General features: G+C 45.7%; 1 protein-coding gene across 1 annotated transcript in view; it reads right to left on the bottom strand.

Moving 5' to 3' along the window:
• The window catches only part of LOC139277062 (regulator of G-protein signaling 20-like), a 189,674-nt gene that overhangs the window by 88,622 nt on the left and 79,380 nt on the right, over positions 1 to 21,672 (bottom strand). The window contains exon 2 of the mRNA XM_070895075.1: positions 15,818 to 15,951. Within this exon, the coding sequence (XP_070751176.1) occupies positions 15,818 to 15,915 (98 nt within the window). The 5' untranslated portion in view covers positions 15,916 to 15,951. The remainder of the gene's footprint in view (positions 1 to 15,817; positions 15,952 to 21,672) is intronic.

Genomic DNA, 21,672 nt, shown 5'->3' with positions numbered 1-21,672 from the left:
CTGGCGCAAAAGATAGCGCCCATGCGCCATCACTGCCTCAAAACGGGCAATACCGAATTTCCAGCCCTTTAGAATGTAACTGTATAACAGCACTAATACAATATACTGCATGCTTTAAATGCAATCTGGAATAGATAGTGGGCCGTAATTTAAGGGACCTACAAGTGCGTACGCGCCTGTAAGGGCCGTGCAACTTTTGAGTTTTCACACGCGAAGAGCATGCACGTAAACCTGGAACAGATCCAAAGCATCTCTGGAAAAAAGCCATCTGCAGCTGAAGAGTGAAGTCTGTGAAATTCTTATGCCTGGTAAAAGCAGGCGCAGGGCCAGCTTGTACCAGCGCAAGAGTTCAAAAAACCTAAAAATAAAATTTTATCAATCATTTACACATTAAAAACCCTGTGCAATACTGTAAGTTTATTTACAGCCCCTATAAAGCATGTAAATTTATTTTCAAAAGTTACATTTTTGCTATAAATACTTAATTAAATGTCATTTTAGGCCCAGGACTGCCAGATACGTGAGCATTTTATTTGCGGAGGCATTTTCCCGCGGGAAGCCGACTGCAAATTCAGGGCTGGTATAAGAGAATTTATCAGGGCCTAGGCTAACAATAAGCATTTTTTCACTTCTATCACAAAATCTCACAAATAGATTAGTAATTTACATAGAACAGTGCGATATATAGAATATGTTGCCAAATGTTTTCAGTAAGACATGACATCAGTATGAGCCCACAGGGTAACTAGATTACTTTAGGTGTCAGCTGTGGCTTAGTGGTAGCATTCTTGTCTCTGAGTCAGTAGATCATGGATTTAGTCCCACTCAATTGACGAGCACATAATCTAGGTTGGCACTTTAGTGCAGCACTGAGGGAAAGCTGCAATGTCGGACGCGCCTCATGCACTGTTTTCCCTCTAGGCCGAGATAGCTGACTCTATTGCAGTACTCCTGCTGCCTGGAGACATACTTACTGTGAGTTGTACACCTTCAATGCTCTCTGTGCTCCAGGCCACCCTCTCTTCATCCTGCTCCACAGAGATGTACCTGCTAATGACCACTAAACCCATGATCTCGAGCAGAAAACTTATTTTTACTATTCAGTTCTTTTACTGAATTGGTGATACTTTGAAATCCTTCCCTTCCTTAAAGTAACTAATTCCAGATCTTGAAATGGGATAAAATAGTTATTTTTTGATTTGACTGTGCAGTTGCAGAAGGTTGCATAAGATCCTCCTTAATTACCTTAATAAGCAACGGTTGATTTTTGTCTCACTCCTTGGTAATATTATTTAATACATTCTTGGAGAGGTAGGAGTATATAAAGCACCACTAAATTCAGAAGAACTTCACATAAGCAAGTTCTGCCAACATTACAGCACTTTTAATTCCTCTACTTTTCCACTTAAATTATTGGAGGAAAATACAGCCGAATGTAACAAGTTGTTTTCTACCTAATAATGTGAACATTTTCACTTAAGACTTTTCACTTAGAATTTATTTATTATTTGTGAGATAACCTTATGACTTACATCTGTGGCACATCTTATATTTAAAGCAACAGTATAGTTGTCTTTTGTAACTAATACAAAAGCAAAATACTGCAGATGCTGAAATCTGGAATAAAAACAGAAAATGCTGGAAATCTCAGCAGGTCAGGCAGCATCTGTGGAGAGGAAGCAGAGTTAACATTTCGGGTCGATGGCCCTTCGTCAGTACTGGAGAGTGTTCGATTACTTATACAGCGATTCTTTCAATCTAGTATACTGTATTCGCTGCTCACTATGTGGTCTCCTCTACATTGGGGAGACCAAGCGTATGGAAATCGAACACCCTCCAGTTCTGACGAAGGGTCATCGACCCGAAATGTTAACTCTGCTCCCTCTCCACAGATGCTGCCTGACCTACTGAGATTTCCAGCATTTTCTGTTTTTATTCCAAATTCTAGCATCTGCAGTATTTTGCTTTTGTATTAGCGTTTAATTCACTGCCACTTCTCTTCCGTTGGAATGCAAACTTTGAAGAAGTTCTGCTCTTCCCTCTTCCATTTGTCTCTTTTACCTTCTTCGTCTTCTTTGCTTTCTGTTTCCCTTCTCGTGTTTGATCAAGTATCTGCCAAGACTTGCTTTCATAGCCACATCTCTTTCCTCAGTAACTGTCTCTGCCTCAGACTTAATCCGCTTGGATTCCAACTGAAATTCCACCCTTCATATTTTGGATCCACCCACTATTACAGATATCGCCGAGATATTCGACGTTTCTCGAACCACTGCTCTCGCCGCATCCTGGGATCTACACTCAACGCTATGTGGCGCCACATGCACACTCTCGACCTCTCTCTTCAGCAGCACTGACTCACACTATCTCTAAGCTATCCTGGTCTGCAGTTCCACTTCATCCTTCGCCTCATCCGGCGCTTGAACCAAAAACGTTTTTCCTTCCTTTCAGGTGTCAAGGATCGTAAACTTTAACAACTCTTGGACACCAACGCCCCTCCGGAACCTTCTTCCCCCACACTTCCCTCTGATTCCATCTCTTCTTCTAATCTCACCCCCTGCCGTGTTTTCACTTTCCCCTCTGACCTTCCCCTCTCTGACCCTGAATGATCAGTCCTCAGCAAAGGCCTGAGCTTCATCCCCTTACGCCCCCACCTCAATGAATTTCGCGCTCGGCAAGATGCTGAGCTCTTTTTCGGTCGCCTTTGCCTCCGTGCCCATTTCTTCGGCCAGGAGTCTTCCCCCTGCACAGCTGACCCTTTCTCCCGTTTTCAGAATTCTCACTCTACCTGGACCCCTCCCTCTGGCCTCTTACCCTCTTTAGATCTCTTCATTGCAAACTGCCGATGGGACATCAGCTGTTTAAATTTCTCTACTCCCCTCACTCACTCCAACCTACCTCCCTCTGAACTTGCAGCACTCCGCTCACTCAGATCCAACCCAACCTTGTCAATAAACCTGCTGACAAGCGTGGCACTGTTGTTTGGCGAACCAACCTCTACCTTGCAGAGGCTGATCGGCAACTCTCTGACACCTCCTCCTACTTCCCCCTGGGCCATGACCCCACACTACTGATCATCAAGCCATAAATTCCCAGACCGTCACTGACCTCATCTCCTCTGGGGATCTTCCCTCCACAGCCACCAACCTCATAGTTCCTCAACCCCACATAGCCTGCTTCTACCTCCTTCCCAAGATCCACAAACAGGACTACCCAGGTAGGCCCATCGTTTCAGCCTGTTCTTGCCTCACTGAACTTATTTCTTCTATCTCGACTATTTTCTCTCCTCTTGTCCACTCTCTTCCCACCTACATCCGTAACTACTCCGATGCCCTCCGTCACTTTAACAGTTTCCAGTTTCTCGGCCCCAACCATCTCCTTTTCACCATGGACGTCCAATCCCTCTACACTTCCATCCCCCACCAAGATGGCCTGAGGGTGCTCCGTTTCTTCCTCGAGCAGAAGCCCAACCAGTCCCCATCCACTACCACCCTCTGAACTTGTTCTCACATTTAACAACTTCTCCTTCAACTCCACTCACTTCCTCCAAATTAAAAGGTGTTACTATGGGACCGAGCTATGCCTGCCTTTTTGTGGGATATGTGGAACATTCTTTGTTCCAGTCCTACTCGGGTCTCCTACTTCAGCTCTTTTTCCGGGACATTGATGACTATATTGGTGCAGTTTCCTGCTCTCGCCCTGAACTTGAAAATTTAATTTACTTTGCATCCAATTTCCATCCTTCCCTCACCTTCACATGGTTCATCTCCGACTCTTCCTTTCCTCGATTTCTCCATCTCCATCTCCATCTCCATCTCTGGGGTACGCTTTCGACCAATATTCACTATAAGCCCACTGGCTACCACCGCGCATCCTGTAAGGACTCCATTCCATTCTTCCAGTTTCTCCGTCTCCGTCGCATCTGCTCTGACGACGCCACCTTTCACACTAGTGCCTCTGACATGCTTTCCTTTTTCTTCAACAGAGGATTCCCCTCCGCCGTGTTTAACATGGCCCTCAACCGTGTCTGTTCTATTTCCCACATCTCTGCTCTCACCCCTTCCCTCTTAGAATCATGACAGGGTTCCCCTTGTCCTCATTTTCACCCCACCAGCCTCCATGTTCAACGGATCATCCTCCACCATTTCCTCCACCTCCAGCGTGATCCCACCACCAATCACATCTTCCCCTCCCCTCCCCTCTTAGCATTCCGAAGGGACCGCTCCCTCCGCGCCATCCTGGTCCATTCTGCAGTCGCCCCCAGCACCCCCTCCCCTTTCCACGGCACCTTTCCGTGCAAGCACAGGAGATGCAATACTTCCCCTTTTAACTCCTCCCTTCCAACTATCCAGGGCCCCAAATATTCCTTCCAGGTAAAACAGTGATTTACTTGAACTTCTTTCAATTTAGTATACTGTATTCGCTGCTCACGATGTGGTGTCCTGTACATTGGAGAGACCAAGCGTTGATTGGGTGACCAGTTTGCAGAGCACCTCCATTCAGTACGCAAGTGTGACCCTGAGCTTATAGTCGCCTGTCACTTTAATTCTCCACTCCATTCGCACTCTGACCTCTCCGTCCTTGGTTTCCTACACTGTTCCAACGAAGCTCAAGGAACAACACCTCGTCTTTTGTTTAGGCACTTTACAGTCTTCGGGACTCAACATCGAGTTCAAAAATTTCAGACCGTAACCGCTGCCAATCTTTGGGCTCCTTTCTCCTTCCCCCCTCCCCCCCCCTCAGAACCTGTTTTTTTTCCCTCCTTGTCTCTAATGGCAGTTGGTCATAATCCCACCATTCACACTCTATCTCAACTAATGTTTTTCTAACTTCTGCAGTTACCATTTGAATTTGGGCCATCATCCCTTTTGTCTCTCTAATCTGTCCTGTCTTCCACCCTATCACAGACCTTCCCTTTTGTTCCTTCTTCCCCTGCCCCTTTTAGTGCTTGTTAAGAATCTGTTGATAGATCCAAGTCAGCATGGATTTGTGAAAGGGAAATCATGCTTGACAAATCTTCTGGAATTTTTTGAGGATGTTTCCAGTAGAGTGGACAAGGGAGAACCAGTTGATGTGGTATATTTGGACTTTCAGAAGGCGTTCGACAAGGTCCCACACAAGAGATTGATGTGCAAAGTTAGAGCACATGGAATTGGGGGTAGTGTACTGACATGGATTGAGAACTGGTTGTCAGACAGGAAGCAAAGAGTAGGAGTAAATGGGTACTTTTCAGAATGGCAGGCAGTGACTAGTGGGGTACCGCAAGGTTCTGTGCTGGGGCCCCAGCTGTTTAACTGTACATTAATGATTTAGATGAGGGGATTAAATGTAGTATCTCCAAATTTGCGGATGACACTAAGTTGGGTGGCAGTGTGAGCTGCGAGGAGGATGCTGTGAGGCTGCAGAGCGACTTGGATAGGTTAGGTGAGTGGGCAAATGTATGGCAGATGAAGTATAATGTGGATAAATGTGACTATTATCTGAATGGTGACAGATTAGGAAAAGGGGAGGTGCAAAGAGACCTGGGTGTCATGGTACATCAGTCATTGAAGGTTGGCATGCAGTTGCAGCAGGCGGTTAAGAAAGCAAATGGCATGTTGGCCTTCATAGCGAGGGGATTTGAGTACAGGGGCAGGGAGGCGTTGCTACAGTTGTACTGGGCATTGATGAGGCCACACCTGGAGTATTGTGTACAGTTTTGGTCTCCTAACTTGAGGAAGGACATTCTTGCTATTGAGGGAGTGCAGCGAAGGTTCACCAGACTGATTCCCGGGATGGCGGGACTGACCTATCAAGAAAGACTGGATCAACTGGGCTTGTATTCACTGGAGTTCAGAAGAATGAGAGGGGACCTCATAGAAACATTTAAAATTCTGACGGGGTTAGACAGGTTAGATGCAGGAAGAATGTTCCCAATGTTGGGGAAGTCCAGAACCAGAGGTCACAGTCTAAGGATAAGGGGTAAGCCATTTAGGACCGAGATGCGGAGGAACTTCTTCACCCAGAGAGTGGTGAACCTGTGGAATTCTCTACCACAGAAAGTTGTTGAGGCCAATTCACTAAATATATTCCAAAAGGAGTTAGATGAGGTCCTTACTACTAGGGGGATCAAGGGGTATGGCGAGAAAGCAGGAATGGGGTACTGAAGTTGAATGTTCAGCCATGAACTCATTGAATGGCGGTGCAGGCTAGAAGGGCCGAATGGCCTACTCCTGCACGTATTTTCTATGTTTCTATGTTCTTTTCGAATACTCTCCAGTTCTGACGAAGGGTCGTTGACCCGAAAAGTTAAATCTGCTTCCTCTCCACAGGTGCTGCCTGACCTGCTGAGATTTCCAGCATTTTTGCAATTAACCTTTTTGAAACAAATATGACTCAGTAACAACATTTTACTCGGACAAGATCCTATCTGTTTTCCTCAATTGCGAACATTTGCTTTCTGACCTGCATTGGCTTCCGGTTAAACAATGCTCGATTTCAAATTCTCATTCTTGTTTACAAATCATTCCATGGCCTTGCCCTTCCCTATCTCTGTAATCTTCCCCCCCCCTCCCCTCCCCCTCCCCCCGAGATGTCTAAGCTCCTCGAATTCTGGCCTCTTGAACATCGCTCATTATAACTGCTCAACCATCGGCTGTTTGGGCCCTAAGCTCGGGAACTCCCTCCCTAAACCTCTCCGCCTCTCTATCCTCCTTGAAGATGTTTCTTAATACCTACCTCTTTAAACAAGCTTTTGGTCACCTGTCTTAATTTCTTCTTTTGTGGCTCGGTATCAAATTTATCTGTTTTGTCTTGTAACACTGTTGTGAAGCGCCTTGGGACGTTTTACTACTTTAAAGGCGCTATATGAATAAAAGTTATTATTATTACTTGTTTGGGAATCGGACATCGTCTTGAACATCAGAAATAGCAGCTTATCTCAGTTGGTTATACTTATCTCAGAAGGTTGTGCATTCAAATCCGAACAGGGTGGATAAAGGGGAATCAGTGGATGTGGTGTATTTGGACTTCCAGAAGGCATTTGACAAGGTGCCACATAAAAGGTTACTACACAAGATAAAAGTTCACGGGGTTGGGGGTAATATATTATCATGGATAGAGGATTGACTAACTAACAGAAAACAGAGAGTCGGGATAAATGGTTCATTCTCTGGTTGGCAACCAGTAACTAATGGGGTGCCGCAGGGATCAGTGCGGGGACCCCAACTATTTACAACCTATATTAACGACTTGGAAGAAGGGACTGAATGTAACGTAGCCAAGTTTGCTGACGATACAAAGATGGGAAGAAAAGCAATGTGTGAGGAGGACACAAATAATCTGCAAAAGGACATAGACAGGCTAAGTGAGTGGGCAAAAATTTGGCAGATGGAGTATAATGTTGGAAAGTGTGAGGTCATGCACTTTGGCAGAAAAAAAATCTAAAAGCAAGTTATTGTTTAAATGGAGAAAGATTGCAAAGTGCCGCAGTACAGCGAGATCTGGGAGTATTTGTGCATGAAACACAAAAGGATAGTATGTAGGTACAGCAGGTGATCAGGAAGGCCAATGAGATCTTGGAATTTATTGCAAAGGGGATGGAGTATAAAAGCAGGGAAGTCCTGCTACAGCTATATAAGGTATTGGTGAGGCCACACCTGGAATACTGTGTGCAGTTTTGATTTCCATATTTACGAAAGGATATACTTGCTTTAGAGGCAGCTCAGAGAAGGTTCACTAGGTTAATTCCAGGGATGAGGGGGTTGACTTATGAGGAAAGGTTGAGTAGGTTGGGCCTCTACTCATTGGAATTCAGAAGAATTAGTGGTGATCTTATCGAAACGTATAAGATTATGAGGGCTTGACAAGGTGGATGCAGAGAGGATGCTTCCACTGATGGGGAGACTAGAACTCGAGGGCATAATCTTAGAATAAGTGGCCATCCATTTAAAACAGAGATGAGGAGAAATTTCTTCTCTCAGAGGGTTGTAAATCTGTGGAATTCACTGCCTCAGAGAACTGTGGAAGCTGAGACATTGAATAAATTTAAGATAGAAATAGACAGTTTCTTAAACAATAAGGGGATAAAGGGTTATAGGGAGCAGGTGGGGAAGTGGAGCTGAGTCCATGATCAGATCAGCCATGATCTTATTGAATGGCGGAGCAAGCTCGAGGGTACGTATGGCCTACTCCTGTTCCTATTTCTTATATTCTTATATTCTTATGTCTCCAGGACAAAATATAGGCTGACAGCATTGATACACTGCTAATTTTTTTTTTAAATATAAAAGGTGCTGTCTTTTGGATCTGAAGTTAATAAACCAATAACCCAGCCACCTGTTTTGGTGGATTCAAAGGATCCCATGTCACTTTTTGGAAGAAAAGCAAGGAATTATCCTGGTGTAATGGCCAATATTAATCTCTCAACTAATACCACCTAAATAAATTAAATGACCATTCTTCCCATTGCTGTGCACAAACTAACTTTGGTGTTTGCCTAAAAAAATAAAAGTGACTACTTCAAAACTAATTCATTGGCTGTGAAGTATTTTGAGCATCCTGAGGGCATGAAAGGTGCTATATGCAGCTTCAGTGCAAAAAGTTCTCCCAATGTCCTGGTCAATATTTTCCCCTCAGCCAACACCATCTAAAAAACAATTAACTGGTCTCTTAGCTCATTTGCTTTGTGTGGGGCCATTTGTGTGCAATTTGGCTGCCATGTTTGTCTACATACTGACTAAACTTCAAAAGTAATTCCTTGGATGTGCAGAACTTTGGGACATCTTCAAGATATGAAAGGCAGAATGTAAAGGCACGTTCTTTCTTACCTTTTCTACTCAAGGGTATAGATATACCCATAGATTTTCTATCTGTAGGTGGTAGATTTATAGCATCTGTACTTGTGTTAAATTTTATTTTCCACTCAAGATGGTGAGATTGTTTCCCCCCCCCATGTCTGTCTAATTTAACATTATTACATTTCAATTCTCATTTAAGAAAGCACTAATTTCTCACAGAACTAAAGTTATTTAATATAACCAGCTTTCTGATAAGATCACACAACTAACTAAAAACTTAGAAAAAACATTTGCACAGAACATTTTAGGTCGCAAAATACCAAAATCTAATTATTACCAGAAAGGTTAGGGAAATAGAATGAGAGGAAGCAGGTGGAGCTGAAGAGGTAATACTGGCACAAGCAAAATGGGTTGAATGGCCTCCTTCTGTTCAGTGTTTTTATAATTCTACTTGTCTGGGTAAATTTATATTATATTCCCTGTAGATAAGGAGGTTATGGGATGATCTGACTGAAGTGTATAAAATAATAAGTGGAATACACGGCCACAATTTTACGAACCTTGGCGGGTCTGTGGCGGACAAAGGCAATGGCAGGTCCCGACTCTGCTTCCGGCTCCATTCCGGCCTCTAAAATGAATTTCCCCTGATTGGGCTTGTTAAGCCCGCACAGTGCATTTCCCGGCCAATTGGAGGAAGTGGGTCTGGTGATGTCAATTGATGATGCAACATCAGCCGGTTTCCTTAAAGGGACCATGTCCAACTTTCTTTTGACATTTGTGCTGTCAGTGTTCTACAGCAATGAGGTGCTGCAAACACGGACGATGATGGCACAGAGGTGCAGGGCTGCACCCAGGGTCTCCCTTGACTTACTCCATATGCTATGGAGAGAGTCATAGCACACAGAAGTTCTCTTCCCTTCCCATGGGCGGAAGAGACCTCCCTGGGAGATCAACAGAGCCTGATTGCATATTACAGAGGGCACATGCAGGGATATGGTCAGGAGGACCTGGGTGCAGTGCTGCAAATGTTTCAATCGTCTCAGTCGTCTCAGTAGATCACAAAATGTTAGTACAAAACCACACTCAACCTCATCCTGCTGTGCCTGTCATCCCATCCCCATCACACTGCCTTCCCTATCCTGCTCCTGCACATCCTTACTCACACCAACTTAACTTGCACCTCCACCCATAATCTCTATCTACATTTTCACATCCCCATCTCACTAGCCACTCCTCACACTTACCCTCATCCTCGTGCGATCATAACTAACAACATACAAGGGTAGGCACTTGGGTGTTTTATGCAATGATCGTGTAAAGTTTCTGTTAATGTGGTGTCAGACATTGAAACCTTTATTTTCAGCACTTTGCATTCTTGGACAGATTTGTGTGCACCTTTGAAAATGGCTTAGTGAGTTGCAATGACTGGTGAGACATTATAGTACCCCCGCAATGGTGAGAAGTGTGAAAGGAATGGTTTGGACATTGTAGGGATGCTTTATGGTGTTGGTGTGGGGTGGTGCCAACCTGGTGCCAGGATGTACAGCATCAAGTGAAATAAATCTGGCCATGGTGGGGCCATCCCTGGCATCCCAGGCAGCAATGTGGTTGGGTGTTGATGCCCTGTGTAGCATCAGCTGATTGCGGAGAAGTTTGTTGTTGTTGTTGGTGCTGCTGGTGTTGAGTCTGATTGTGGTAGGATTCTGAGGACCAAGGTGAGAGAGTTTCACGGGCATGCATGCTGATGAAATAGATGGCAGGTGAAATAGGGATGACAGAAGCTATCTATCTGTCAATGGTGGGAGAAGTAATCAGGTCAGATTGGATAGAGACTTGTGTAAAGACTTGCGCATTCTGAATCTGTAGTGGAAATGCAGTTTAGAGAAGCTAGTGGTTAAGGGGTCATTTTAATCAGCTGGGAGCTTTGACATTTGAAGCTATCAACTCATCAGCTGATTCAATGGTTACTGACCTCCTGCCTCAGCTTCACAGATGAGGTCTAGGCACAGCGGGAAACTGGTGAGCGATCTGTCAAATCCAAAAAGCTGGGGAAAAAAGCATTGATAAGTGGCTGTAAATAAGCCACTAGTGATTTTAATTGTCTCCCCCACCGCTGCATGTCGGGTCTACTCAGCGCTGCCAGACCTTACATTTGGTAAATGCATAGTACGGCAGGTTCACAGCAGGGTCCCAACCCGCTGGGGGGAAAAAAAATTCCCACCCAACCCGCCAACGATTGCGCCCGCTGGCCCCCTGCAAAATCCAGCCTAACGTCACCGAAGGTTATTTGTGCAAAATTAATTGTGGTGCTTAATACTGGAGATTGAATCTTATTTGAGAATTAAGGATATTAAAAGACATAAAAAGGCTGGAAACTGCACTAACAAGGCTAACGATAGTTTTGATTTGCTAGGTTGCATGGCCTACTCTTGTATTTGATTTCTCAGAAATGTTTCTCATGTAATGCCTGTATCATGTACATTGAGAAACAAATTATAAAGTCCTTACTCTACAGTATGAAACCACACGAGGCACATTCCAGGGACAAGGTCACTCTGTGACCTTAACTCTTTATTACAGGACTCCAGAAGTGATGACCCTGCGTGGAACCTCCCTTTATATACCTGTGTGATCAGGTAAGGAGTGTCTCCCAAAAGTTCACCCCCTGTGGTCAAGGTGTGCATCTAAGTTGAGTGTATACAGTAATACAGTGGTGATACATTGTAGTTACAAACATGACATCACCTTTCCCCCCCCCCCCCCAAAGACTTACTGGGATCATAGGTTTAGTCTTTCAGGTGGTCTACACTCACTCGTGGAGCGCCACAGTTGGGGCTCTGGTTGTTGGACACTGACATGAGTGTCTGTCACCTGTGGTGATTCCGGCCTGTCCGGACTGACCTCAGGGACTGTGCATTCTTCTGATTGCTCTTGTTGCACGTTCGCTGGCGGTAGTGTGAGCTCCATCTCATGGTCTTCTTCAGGTTCCTCCGTGTCCATGCTGAACCTTTTTTAAACTTGGTCCAGATGCTTACGCCATATCTGGCCATTGTTGAGTTTTACCACGATGACCCTATTCCCCTCTTTGTCAATTACAGTACCCTCAAGCCATTTGGACCCCATGGCGTGATTGAGGATGAATACAGGATCATTTATTTCTATACATCTCCCCCTTGAATTACAGTCATGGTACTCGTTTTGTGACTTGCGCTTGCCCTCAACTATGTCGGTCAGGACTGGGTGGCTGAGGGACAACCGAGTTTTGAGTGTCCGTTTCATGAGTAGCTCTGCGGGCGGGACCCCCGTGAGTGAGTGCGGGCGGGATCTGTAGGCCAGCAGGAGGCGCGATAGGCGGCATTGTAGGGAAGGTCCTTGAATCCTGAGCATACCTTGCTTAATGATTTGGACTGCCCGTTCCGCCTGGCCATTGGAGGCCGGCCTGACATGGTTGATGCCATTGCTTGACATAAACTCCCGGAATTCATAGCTCGTGAAACACGGGCCATTATCACTAACCAGGATGTCCGGCAAGCCATGAGTTGCAAAGATCGCACGTAGGCTTTCCACGGTGGTGGATGACGTGCATGAATTCAGAATGATGCACTCAATCCATTTTGAGTACGCATCTACTACAATGAGGAACATCTTCACCATGAACGGGCCCACGTAGTCAACGTGAATGCGTGACCATGGCTTGGTGGGCCAGGGCCATGGGCTGAGCGGGGCCTCCCTGGGGGCATTACCCAGCTGGGCACAGGTCGTGCACCTGTGAACACAGTGTTCCAGGTCTGAATCAATTCCAGGCCACCAAACGTGAGACCGGGCAATGGCCTTCATCATCACAATGCCTGGGTGCTCGCTGTGGAATTCCCTGATGAATGCCTCCCTGCCCTTCTGCAGCATGACTACCCGGCTGCCCTATAGTAGGCAGTTAGCTTGGATGAAGAGCTCATCCATCCGCTTGTGGAACGGTCTGACTTCCTCAGGGCATGCTCCGTGTGCGGGCGCCCAATCCCCAGTCAGGACACATTTCTTAATCAAGGATAGGAGGGGATCTCTGTTTGTCCAGATTTTGATCTGGCATGCTGTGATGGGGGAGCTTGCACTGTCAAAGGCATCAACAGCCATGACCATCTCAGCACTTTGCTCAGCCACCCCCTCGGTGGTGGCCAGTGGGAGCTTGCTGAGCGCGTCAGCGCAGTTTTCAGTGCCGGGCTGATGCCAGATGGAGTAGTCATAAGCAGCTAGCGTGAGAGTCCACCGCTGTATGCGAGCTGATGCATTGGCATTCACAGCCTTGCTGTCTGACAACAGGGATGTGAGTGGCTTGTGGTCTGTCTCTAATTCGAACTTCCTACCAAAGAGGTACTGATGCATTTTTTTTACACCACAGACACATGCAAGCGCTTCCTTCTTGACCATCCCATAGCCCCGTTCTGCTTGAGCGCGCGACCTGGAGACATAAGCCACAGGTTGTAGCTGACCCTCAGCATTACCCTACTGCAACACGCACCCAACCCCATAGGACGTTGCATCACATGTCAGAACTGAACGTTTACCAGGGTCGTACAGGGTCAACAACTTGTTTGAACAAAGTAGGTGTTGCGCCCGATCAAAAGCCCGTTCCTGACAGTCCCCCCAAAACCAATCGCAATCCTTACGCAGGAGCACGTGTAGCAGCTCCAACAACGTGCTCAAGTTCAGCAGAAAGTTCCCGAAATAGTTCAACAGTCCCAGGAATGAACGCAGCTCCAATGTGTTGCAGGGCCTGGGTGCTCGTCGAATCGCCTCTGTTTTGGATTCGGTGGGCTGAATCCCATCTGCAGAAAACCTCCTGCCCAGAAACTCAACCTCAAGAGCTAAGAACATACATTTAGATTTCTTGAGTGGCAGGCCTACCCGGTCCAGTCGGCGTAGCACCTCCTCCAGGTTGTGGAGGTGTTCCTCGATGTCTCGACCCGTGATGAGGATGTCGTCCTGGAATATGATCGTTCCCGGAATGAATTTAAGCAGGTTTTCCATGTTACGTTGAAAAATCGCGGCCGCTGATCGAATGCCAAACGGGTACCTGTTATACGCAAACAGTCCCTTGTGCGTGGTGATGGTGGTCAGTAGTTTGGATTCGGCGGCCAGTTCCTGGGTCATATAGGCTGAAGTGGGGTCCAACTTGGTGAACAGCTTGCCGCCTGCCAGCGTGGTGAAGAGGTCCTCCGCTCTTGGGAGCAGGTATTGGTCTTGTAGGGACACCCGATTGATGGTGGCCTTGTAGTCGCCGCAGATCCCGACAGAGCCATCCGCTTTTAGAATGAGAACGATGGGGCTCGCCCAGTCGCTGAATTCAACAGGCGAGATGATGCCCTCTCGCAACAGCCGGTCCAATTCTTTCTCGATTTTTTCCCGCATCACATATGGCACCGCTCTGGTTTAGTGGTGCACTGGCCTGGCATCTGGGGTGATGTGTATCACTACTTTAGTGCCTTTGAAAGTCCCGACGCCCGGTTGGAATAGTGACTCGAAATGTTGTAGGACTTGTGAGCACGAACTTCGCTCCACCGAGGACATTGCGTGAACATCCCATTTCCAGTTCATCTCGGCTAACCAGCTTCTCCCCAACAGTGCGGGGCCATTGCCCGGGACAGTCCAGTGTGGCAGCCGGTTCACTAACCCATTGTGTGTGACAGCCATCATTGCACTGCCTAGCACCGGAATGATTTCTTTGGTGTAACTCCGTAATTGTGTCTCAATACGTTCTAATTTGGGTCTACTGACCTTGAGTGGTCATAGCTTTTCAAATTGCTGAACGCTCATGAGTGACTGGCTGGCTCCAGTGTCCAGCTCCATGCGTACTGGGATACCGTTCAACAAAACCCTCATCATCATTGGTGGCGTTTTAGTGTATGAACTGTGAATATTCGCCGCATGGACCTGCTGAACCTCGGCGTCCATCGATTTGCCCCAAAAGTCATCCTGCCTCACAGAACCTTCTTCTGGTCCATTTGCCTCATATTAGTCTGGTTGCAGGTTTTCTGCACATTCGAGCTAAATGGCCACTGAGATTGCAGTTTCTGCAGACAAACTGTTGGAATCTGCAAGATCTTGCTGAGTGTTTTCCCCCACACCTCCAGCATGAGTTAAAGTTTCCATTGTTGGGGACAAAGAGACTATGGCCAGGAATTCCGCGCTGACTGTCCCTTTGACTGCTTTTACATACCCTATTAGTGGGTGTCAATGGCCCCACTCTTTATTGCAGGACTCCAGAAGTGATGACCCTGCATGGGACCTCCCTTTATATACCTGTATGATCAGGTAAGGAGTGTCTCCCACAAGTTCACCCCGTGGTCAAGGTGTGCATCTAAGTTGAATGGATACAGTAATACAGTGGTGTTACATTGTAGTTACAAACATGACACAAATAGTTTTCAAATAAATCAAAGCCATGATCATATTCTAATTAGGAATAAAATCCTTGCGCACAATCCGTATGGACATACATCCTGAATATGTTTGCAGGAATGCAGAGTACCCCTCATGTAAAAGTGGAAGGGTATAAAAAAAAGTTTGTTAAAATGTAATTATTCATTTTAATCATTTCGTTCACTGCACTATCAGGGGTGCCAACTTTAGGATGGAATGTTAAACTAAGGCCCCATCTACCTATTCAAATGTAAATGATCCCATGGCACTATTTGAAAAGAGCAGGGAGCTCTTCCAATGTTCTGGCCAACATTCCTCCCTCAAGTATCATCAAAAGTAGATTATTTTGTCATTCATCTCATTTGATTTTTGTGGGGCCTTGCTGTGAGCAAATTATCTGTCCTGTTTGTCTACTTCATTGATTGTGAACCGTTTTGGGATATTATGAGGATTCAAAAGATGCTATTTACATACAAGTTTGTTGTTTCTTTCTAACGGTAAAAGTGGACTGAGTAATTCAAACTGAAGTTTATTATTCTTTAGAATCTTTATATATTTTCTTAGATGCTGGAATCTGGTTCACAAATATTTACTTACAATATACAGGCCAAATAGAATGAAGGACATACCATGAGTAGCTGCAGCAACAGCACCAACAGAAATAGCATGCATTTGATCTATGGTTGCCTGCAGATTGCGTTGTGGTGGAGTTCTCATTCTGCGACATCTGCTGTTTCTTCTCGCTCTGTTCAGATCTTGCGCACTAAAATAAGAAATATACAATTTGGAAACACTGTAATGTTTGTATGTATGCTATAAATTCCCTATTTAACACACCTGATGCAGAGGAAAGCAAAGGTTCTGGTATTATATATTAAAATTAATTTCCAATCATTGCACATTTTTCTAGCCTTTTTTTTTGTAGCAATAAGCTCCACAAAGAACATGAGATAACTTCCTACTTCCTGTGGTGTAGTAAGTGCATTTTCCTGTGGTATCATGACATTTTCTTCTTCAATGCAATACAATTACAGAGCACATTCTAATGTGTTGTGTCTGCAGCAATTGAACTTAATAAAGTATTTTGATTATATAAAGAAAACTGGTACAAAAATATACTCTTTGTTAAAGCATATGGTTCTCTCAAACCCTACCGTAACTGACAGAAACCCTGAAGAAATTGTGCATATATACTTTACTGTAGTAAACATTTGGGACCTTCAGAAGGCCTTAAAGAGATTTGGGCTGCCATGATTTGAGGCCCTTCAAGAGCATAAAGGATGGGATTTCCTGGGGAATCCCAGGAACTCCCGGACATACCTTTCATTTGCGAGCTAAAGGAGGGTAGTGGCAGATCTGCCCATGGCCCCCATGACCGGAAGGATATAGTCTAACCATGAATGAGCACTGGCTGTCCCAGGATCCAGCTCATATTCTTGTCCGCCAGGCTTAAATGAGATTTAAGCCCTCTCCATCCCTAGGAATGACCTAATAAGTCAGTCTAGCGAATGTTAACTCAAAGAAAGACAGACTTGCATTTATATAGCTCCTTTCACAACCTCAGGACGTCCCGAAGTGCTTTAGAGCCAATGAAGTACTTGTTAAGCGTAGTCACTGTTGTAATGTAGGGAATGTGCCGACCCAGGGAAGATACAGCACAGACCAGCAGCGAGGTCGGGAGGCCGAGGCCAACAACGAGGTTGGGAGGTTGAGGCCAGCAGCGAGGCCGGATCCCAGGGAAGGCTCAGCATGGGCCATCTTCAAGGTAGGGACCCAGGGAAGATTCAGCAGGGACCAGCAGCCAGGTTTGGATACGAGGCCAGAATACGCGCAGTAAAGAACTAACGACCAAAGCGTGAGAGAGCGTGGAAAAGCACAGGAGAGCAGCGCACTGGAGCTGGAGGGCCCAGGGCACAATGCCCCAACCCTAGAATCTATGGACGAGGCCAAAGAGGAATTCTATTCCAGCCTTGAACAATCCCTGTTCCGAGTCCCAACGGGCGACAAGCTGATTCTCCTTGGCAACTTTAATGCTAGAGTTGGAAAGGACACAGACCTATGGAGAGAGGTAATTGGCAGGGAAAAACAACTCCAATGGTCTCCTCCTGACAAAATGCTCAAAACATGGTCTTGTCATAACCAACACCTTGTTTCATCAGAAAGACAAGGACAAGGCCCTTGGCAACACGCTCGCTCCAAGCACTGGCATCTGCTAGACGACGTCATCGTCCGAGCGAGGGACCGCAAGGCCGTCCGCATCATTTGCACCATGACAGGAGCTGATGACTGCTGGAATGACCGCTCTGATATCTCCAGCAATGTAGCCTCAAAACGGCGGGGCCACAGAAATGCTGCCGCAAAAAGATCAACGCTGAAGCACTCAAAGACCCTGCAAAGAAAGCCCTACTCAGTCAATGCCTCACAGACAACCTGACGACCTCCAATGAACCGGAGCCGCAGAGTGTCTATAATGCCTGGTCCACCCTCGTCCACCATAATTAGCATGTGCAAAGAGACTCTTGGTTACTCTACCAGAAAACATGAAGACTGGTTCGATGAGAATGATCAGGAGATCCAGGAGTTAATAAACCACAAATGCAAGGCATTACTGAATTGGAAACAACTCCACAACTCGAGTGAAAGAGTGAAAGAAAGCAGACCTATAGACAACTGAAGGCCGAGGTCCAATGAAAAACTCGTGACCTAAAGAACAAATGGTGAGTCGTAAAAGCGCAGGAGATCCAGCATCTAGCCGACAATCACAACGTGTGTGGATCTTTTAGCGCAGTCAAGTCCACCGACGGCCAAAGCACTCAAGGTCCTATTCCACTGAGAGCCAAGAACGGAGAGGTGCTTAACAACGACAGAGAGGCAGTCAGTATCCGCTGGAAGGAGCACTTCGAGGATCTTCTCAACCAAGACTCTGTCTTTGACGTGTGTCCTTGATTCTATCCCACAATATGCTACCCGTCACCACCTCGGCACAATCCCAGCCCAGCATGAGGTTGAAAAGGCCATCCGACAACTGAAAAACGAGGCCTCAAGAGCAGATGGAATCCCTGATGAAGCAATGAAGCATGGCAGAGAAATACTCTTGACTCGAATCCATTACCCCATCTTTCTGATCTGGAAGGAGGAGAGCATGCCAGGGGATCTCAGAGACTTCATAATCACGACCATTTTCAAGAAAGGGGACAAGTCCGACTGTGATAATTATATGGGAGTTTCTCTGCAGTCTGCTGCAAGGAAAACTTCGGAAGAATCTTCCTCAATCGGCTCCTCCCAGTGGCTGAAGAGCTCCTCCCAGAGTCGCAATGCGGATTCCGCCCACTAAGGGGCACAACGGACAAGATCTTAACTGCGCGACAAATCCAAGAAATGTAAGGAGCAGCATTAACCTCTGTACATGGCTTTATTTGACCTCACAAAGGCCTTTGAGTCTATCAACCACATGGGATTATGTTGTGTCCTTCTCAAATTCAGCTGTCCTCAAAAATTTGTCACCACCCTCCGCCTGCTTCACGGTGACATGCAAGCCGTGATTCTTACCAATGGATCCACTACAGACCCAATACAAGTGCAGACATTGGTCAAGCAAGGCTGTGTCATTGCACCATCGCTCTTCTCAATCTTCCTCGCTGCAATGTTTCATCTCACCCTTAACAAGCTTCCCGCTGGAGTGGAGTTAATCTACAGGACAAGTGGGAAATTGTTCAACTTCCGACGCCTCCAGTCCAGATCCAAGGTTGCTCCAACCTCTGTCATTGAATTACAGTATGCAGATGACGCTTGCGTTTGTGCACACTCGGAATCTGAACTCCAATTCATCGTTGACACCTTCACTGAAGTGTACGAGATTCTGGAACTCACATTAAACATCAGTAAGACAAAGGTCCTCTGCCAACCTGCCTACGCCACACAGTACTGCTCCCCAGTTATTAAGCTCCATGATGAGACCTTTGACATTGTGGATCACTTCCCATACCTTGGGAGCCTACTATCAGCAAGGGCAGACATCGATAACAAAGTCCAACATCGCCTTCAGTGTGGCAGTGCAGCCTTCGGCCGCCTGAGGAAAAAAGTGTTCGAAGACCAGGATCTCAAACCCGGCACCAAGCTCATGGTCTACAGAGCAGCAGTGATACCCGCCCTCCTATATGCTTCAGAGACACAGACTATGTACAATAGGTACCTCAAAGCACTAGAGAAGTGCTGACTCCGCAAAATCCTGCAAATTCATTGGCAGGATAAGTGCACCAACGTCAGTGTTCTCTCTCAGGCCAACATCCTCAGCATCGAAGCATTGACCACGCTCGACCAGTTGCACATTGGGCAGGCCACATTGTCCACATGCCTGATGCTAGATACCTGAAACAAGCACTCTACCCCAAGGAGGGCAGAGAAAACGCTTCAAGGTCACCCTCAAAGCCTTCTTGAAAAATGCAACATCCCCACCGACTCTTGGAAATCCTTGGCCCAAGACCGTTCAAAGTGGAAGAGGAATATCCAAGAAGGTACCAAACACTTTGAGTCTCTTTGCCAGGAGCATGCAGAAGCCAAGCACAAAAAGCGGAAGGAACATACGACAAATCAAACACCCCATCCACCCATCCCTCCAACTACTGTCCACATCGGTCTAATCAGGCACCTTAGAACATATTTTAGTGTGGAAGCAAGTCATCCTCGACTGCCTAAAAAGTAGAATAGGAAATGTGGCAGCCAATTTGCGCACAGCAAGCTCCCACAAACAGCAACGGCAATGAGGTAATGACCGGGTGATCTGTTTTAATTATGTTGATTGAGGAATAATTATTGGTCAGGACACCAGGGAGAACTCCCCTGCTCTTCTTCGAATAGTACCACAGGATCTTTTACATCCACCTGAGAAGGTTTAATGTCTTATCTGAAAGACAGCACCTCCCACAGTGCAGCACTCCCTCAGTACTGTACTGAAGTGTCAGTTGATTTTCAACTTTAACATTCAAAAAATGTATCAAATAACCTTAATATGGACACTGTAGTAATAACAATTGAATTACTTTCATTCAAAGTTGATTGCATTCTTACCTTTAAAGCCCCACCACAGGACATGAACACATAAATTAAGCTGCCACTTCAGTGCAATAATGAGTACACGATGACATAGAATTACATTACATAGAAATTATAACACACAATCAGGCTATTCGGCCTAACCAATAAATGTTCGTGTTTATCCGCCACTGAGCAGTACTCTTATGTGTCTACCCAGTAACCATATCACTTTAGCACCCTTTCCTTCAACCACTGATCTAACCCATTTTTAAATGTTGATATGATTTCTGCTTCAAACACTAACTCCAGTAGTGAATTCCACAGCCATATAACCCACTGTGTAAAAAGGCTTCTCTATCTTAAATCTCTTACGTTTAATCTTATATCCATTTCCCCTTGTTCTAGACCCCTCAACCCTTCATAATTTTAAGCACTTCTAAAAATCAACCTTAATCTCCTGTTTTCAACTTTTATATTTTATACTTCTTGCCATAAAACCCTGCAGAAGCCATTTTAATGCCTTTATTCACTTGAGGTGCTTCTTGTGAATCTGAATCCCCAAATGCCACTGCCCTTCCACATCAGCCAGCCTTTCCCCATTCAATGAATAATTATTTTATTTTTTATAACCAACATATACCATATCACATTTAGTTACATTGAATTCCATCTGCCACCTTTTTGCCTATTCCACCATCATATCAATATTCCCTCAAAGCTTCTTTTGATCTTCAGAATTATTTATATGTCTTCAGTTTTAATATTTTCTGCAAATTTGGACATCATTCATTCTAGCCCTATATCCAAATCATTGATGTACACGCTAAAGACACGTGGTTCCAAAACAGAACACTGTAGGATGCCGTTACCCACTTCCAACCATTCAGAGAAACTGCCCTTAACTCCGTGGTGAGTGTCATTTATATCATGATAATATGACATAAAAAGGAAATAAATGATGCATTTCAGCAGTTTTTGTCAGTGTATAGTAAGCTTGTGAAAAAAAAGTCCTCCAAACAATTTCATGAAAATGGTATCCTTTTAAAACTATTTTGGCCGTGGAGAGATTCTTGATAGATAAAACAGTGCAGGATTAGAAAGGCTACCCAAACAAGTTGTCGAGCACATGATATTGCAGGATTTTCTTGGTCAAACAAATATGTAAGGCCCGGATTTGATGAAGGCCTCCGCCCGCCCAAGTGCCGCCCAAAGAACCGCTGATGGCCGCCGAGGTACCTGACGATACTTTGGGCGGGGTTTTCATCAACAAGGTCCCTCGAAGGTTGGCGGGTGGCAAATAAAAAGGACTTACGCCGCCAATCTGGGCGGCAGCTGGTGGGAGCTCCCAATCTCGGTGGCAAAGGCGCCTGCCGCCCAAGTGCCGCCGAGGATGGAGTCGGGCCCACGGAGGGTCGAAGACCTGCAAAGAAAAAGCATCAAAAAAAAATCA

Source organism: Pristiophorus japonicus, chromosome 12, assembly GCF_044704955.1.
Source record: "Pristiophorus japonicus isolate sPriJap1 chromosome 12, sPriJap1.hap1, whole genome shotgun sequence".
Taxonomy (NCBI): domain Eukaryota; kingdom Metazoa; phylum Chordata; class Chondrichthyes; family Pristiophoridae; genus Pristiophorus; species Pristiophorus japonicus.
This window is presented reverse-complemented; position numbering and strand designations above follow the sequence as displayed.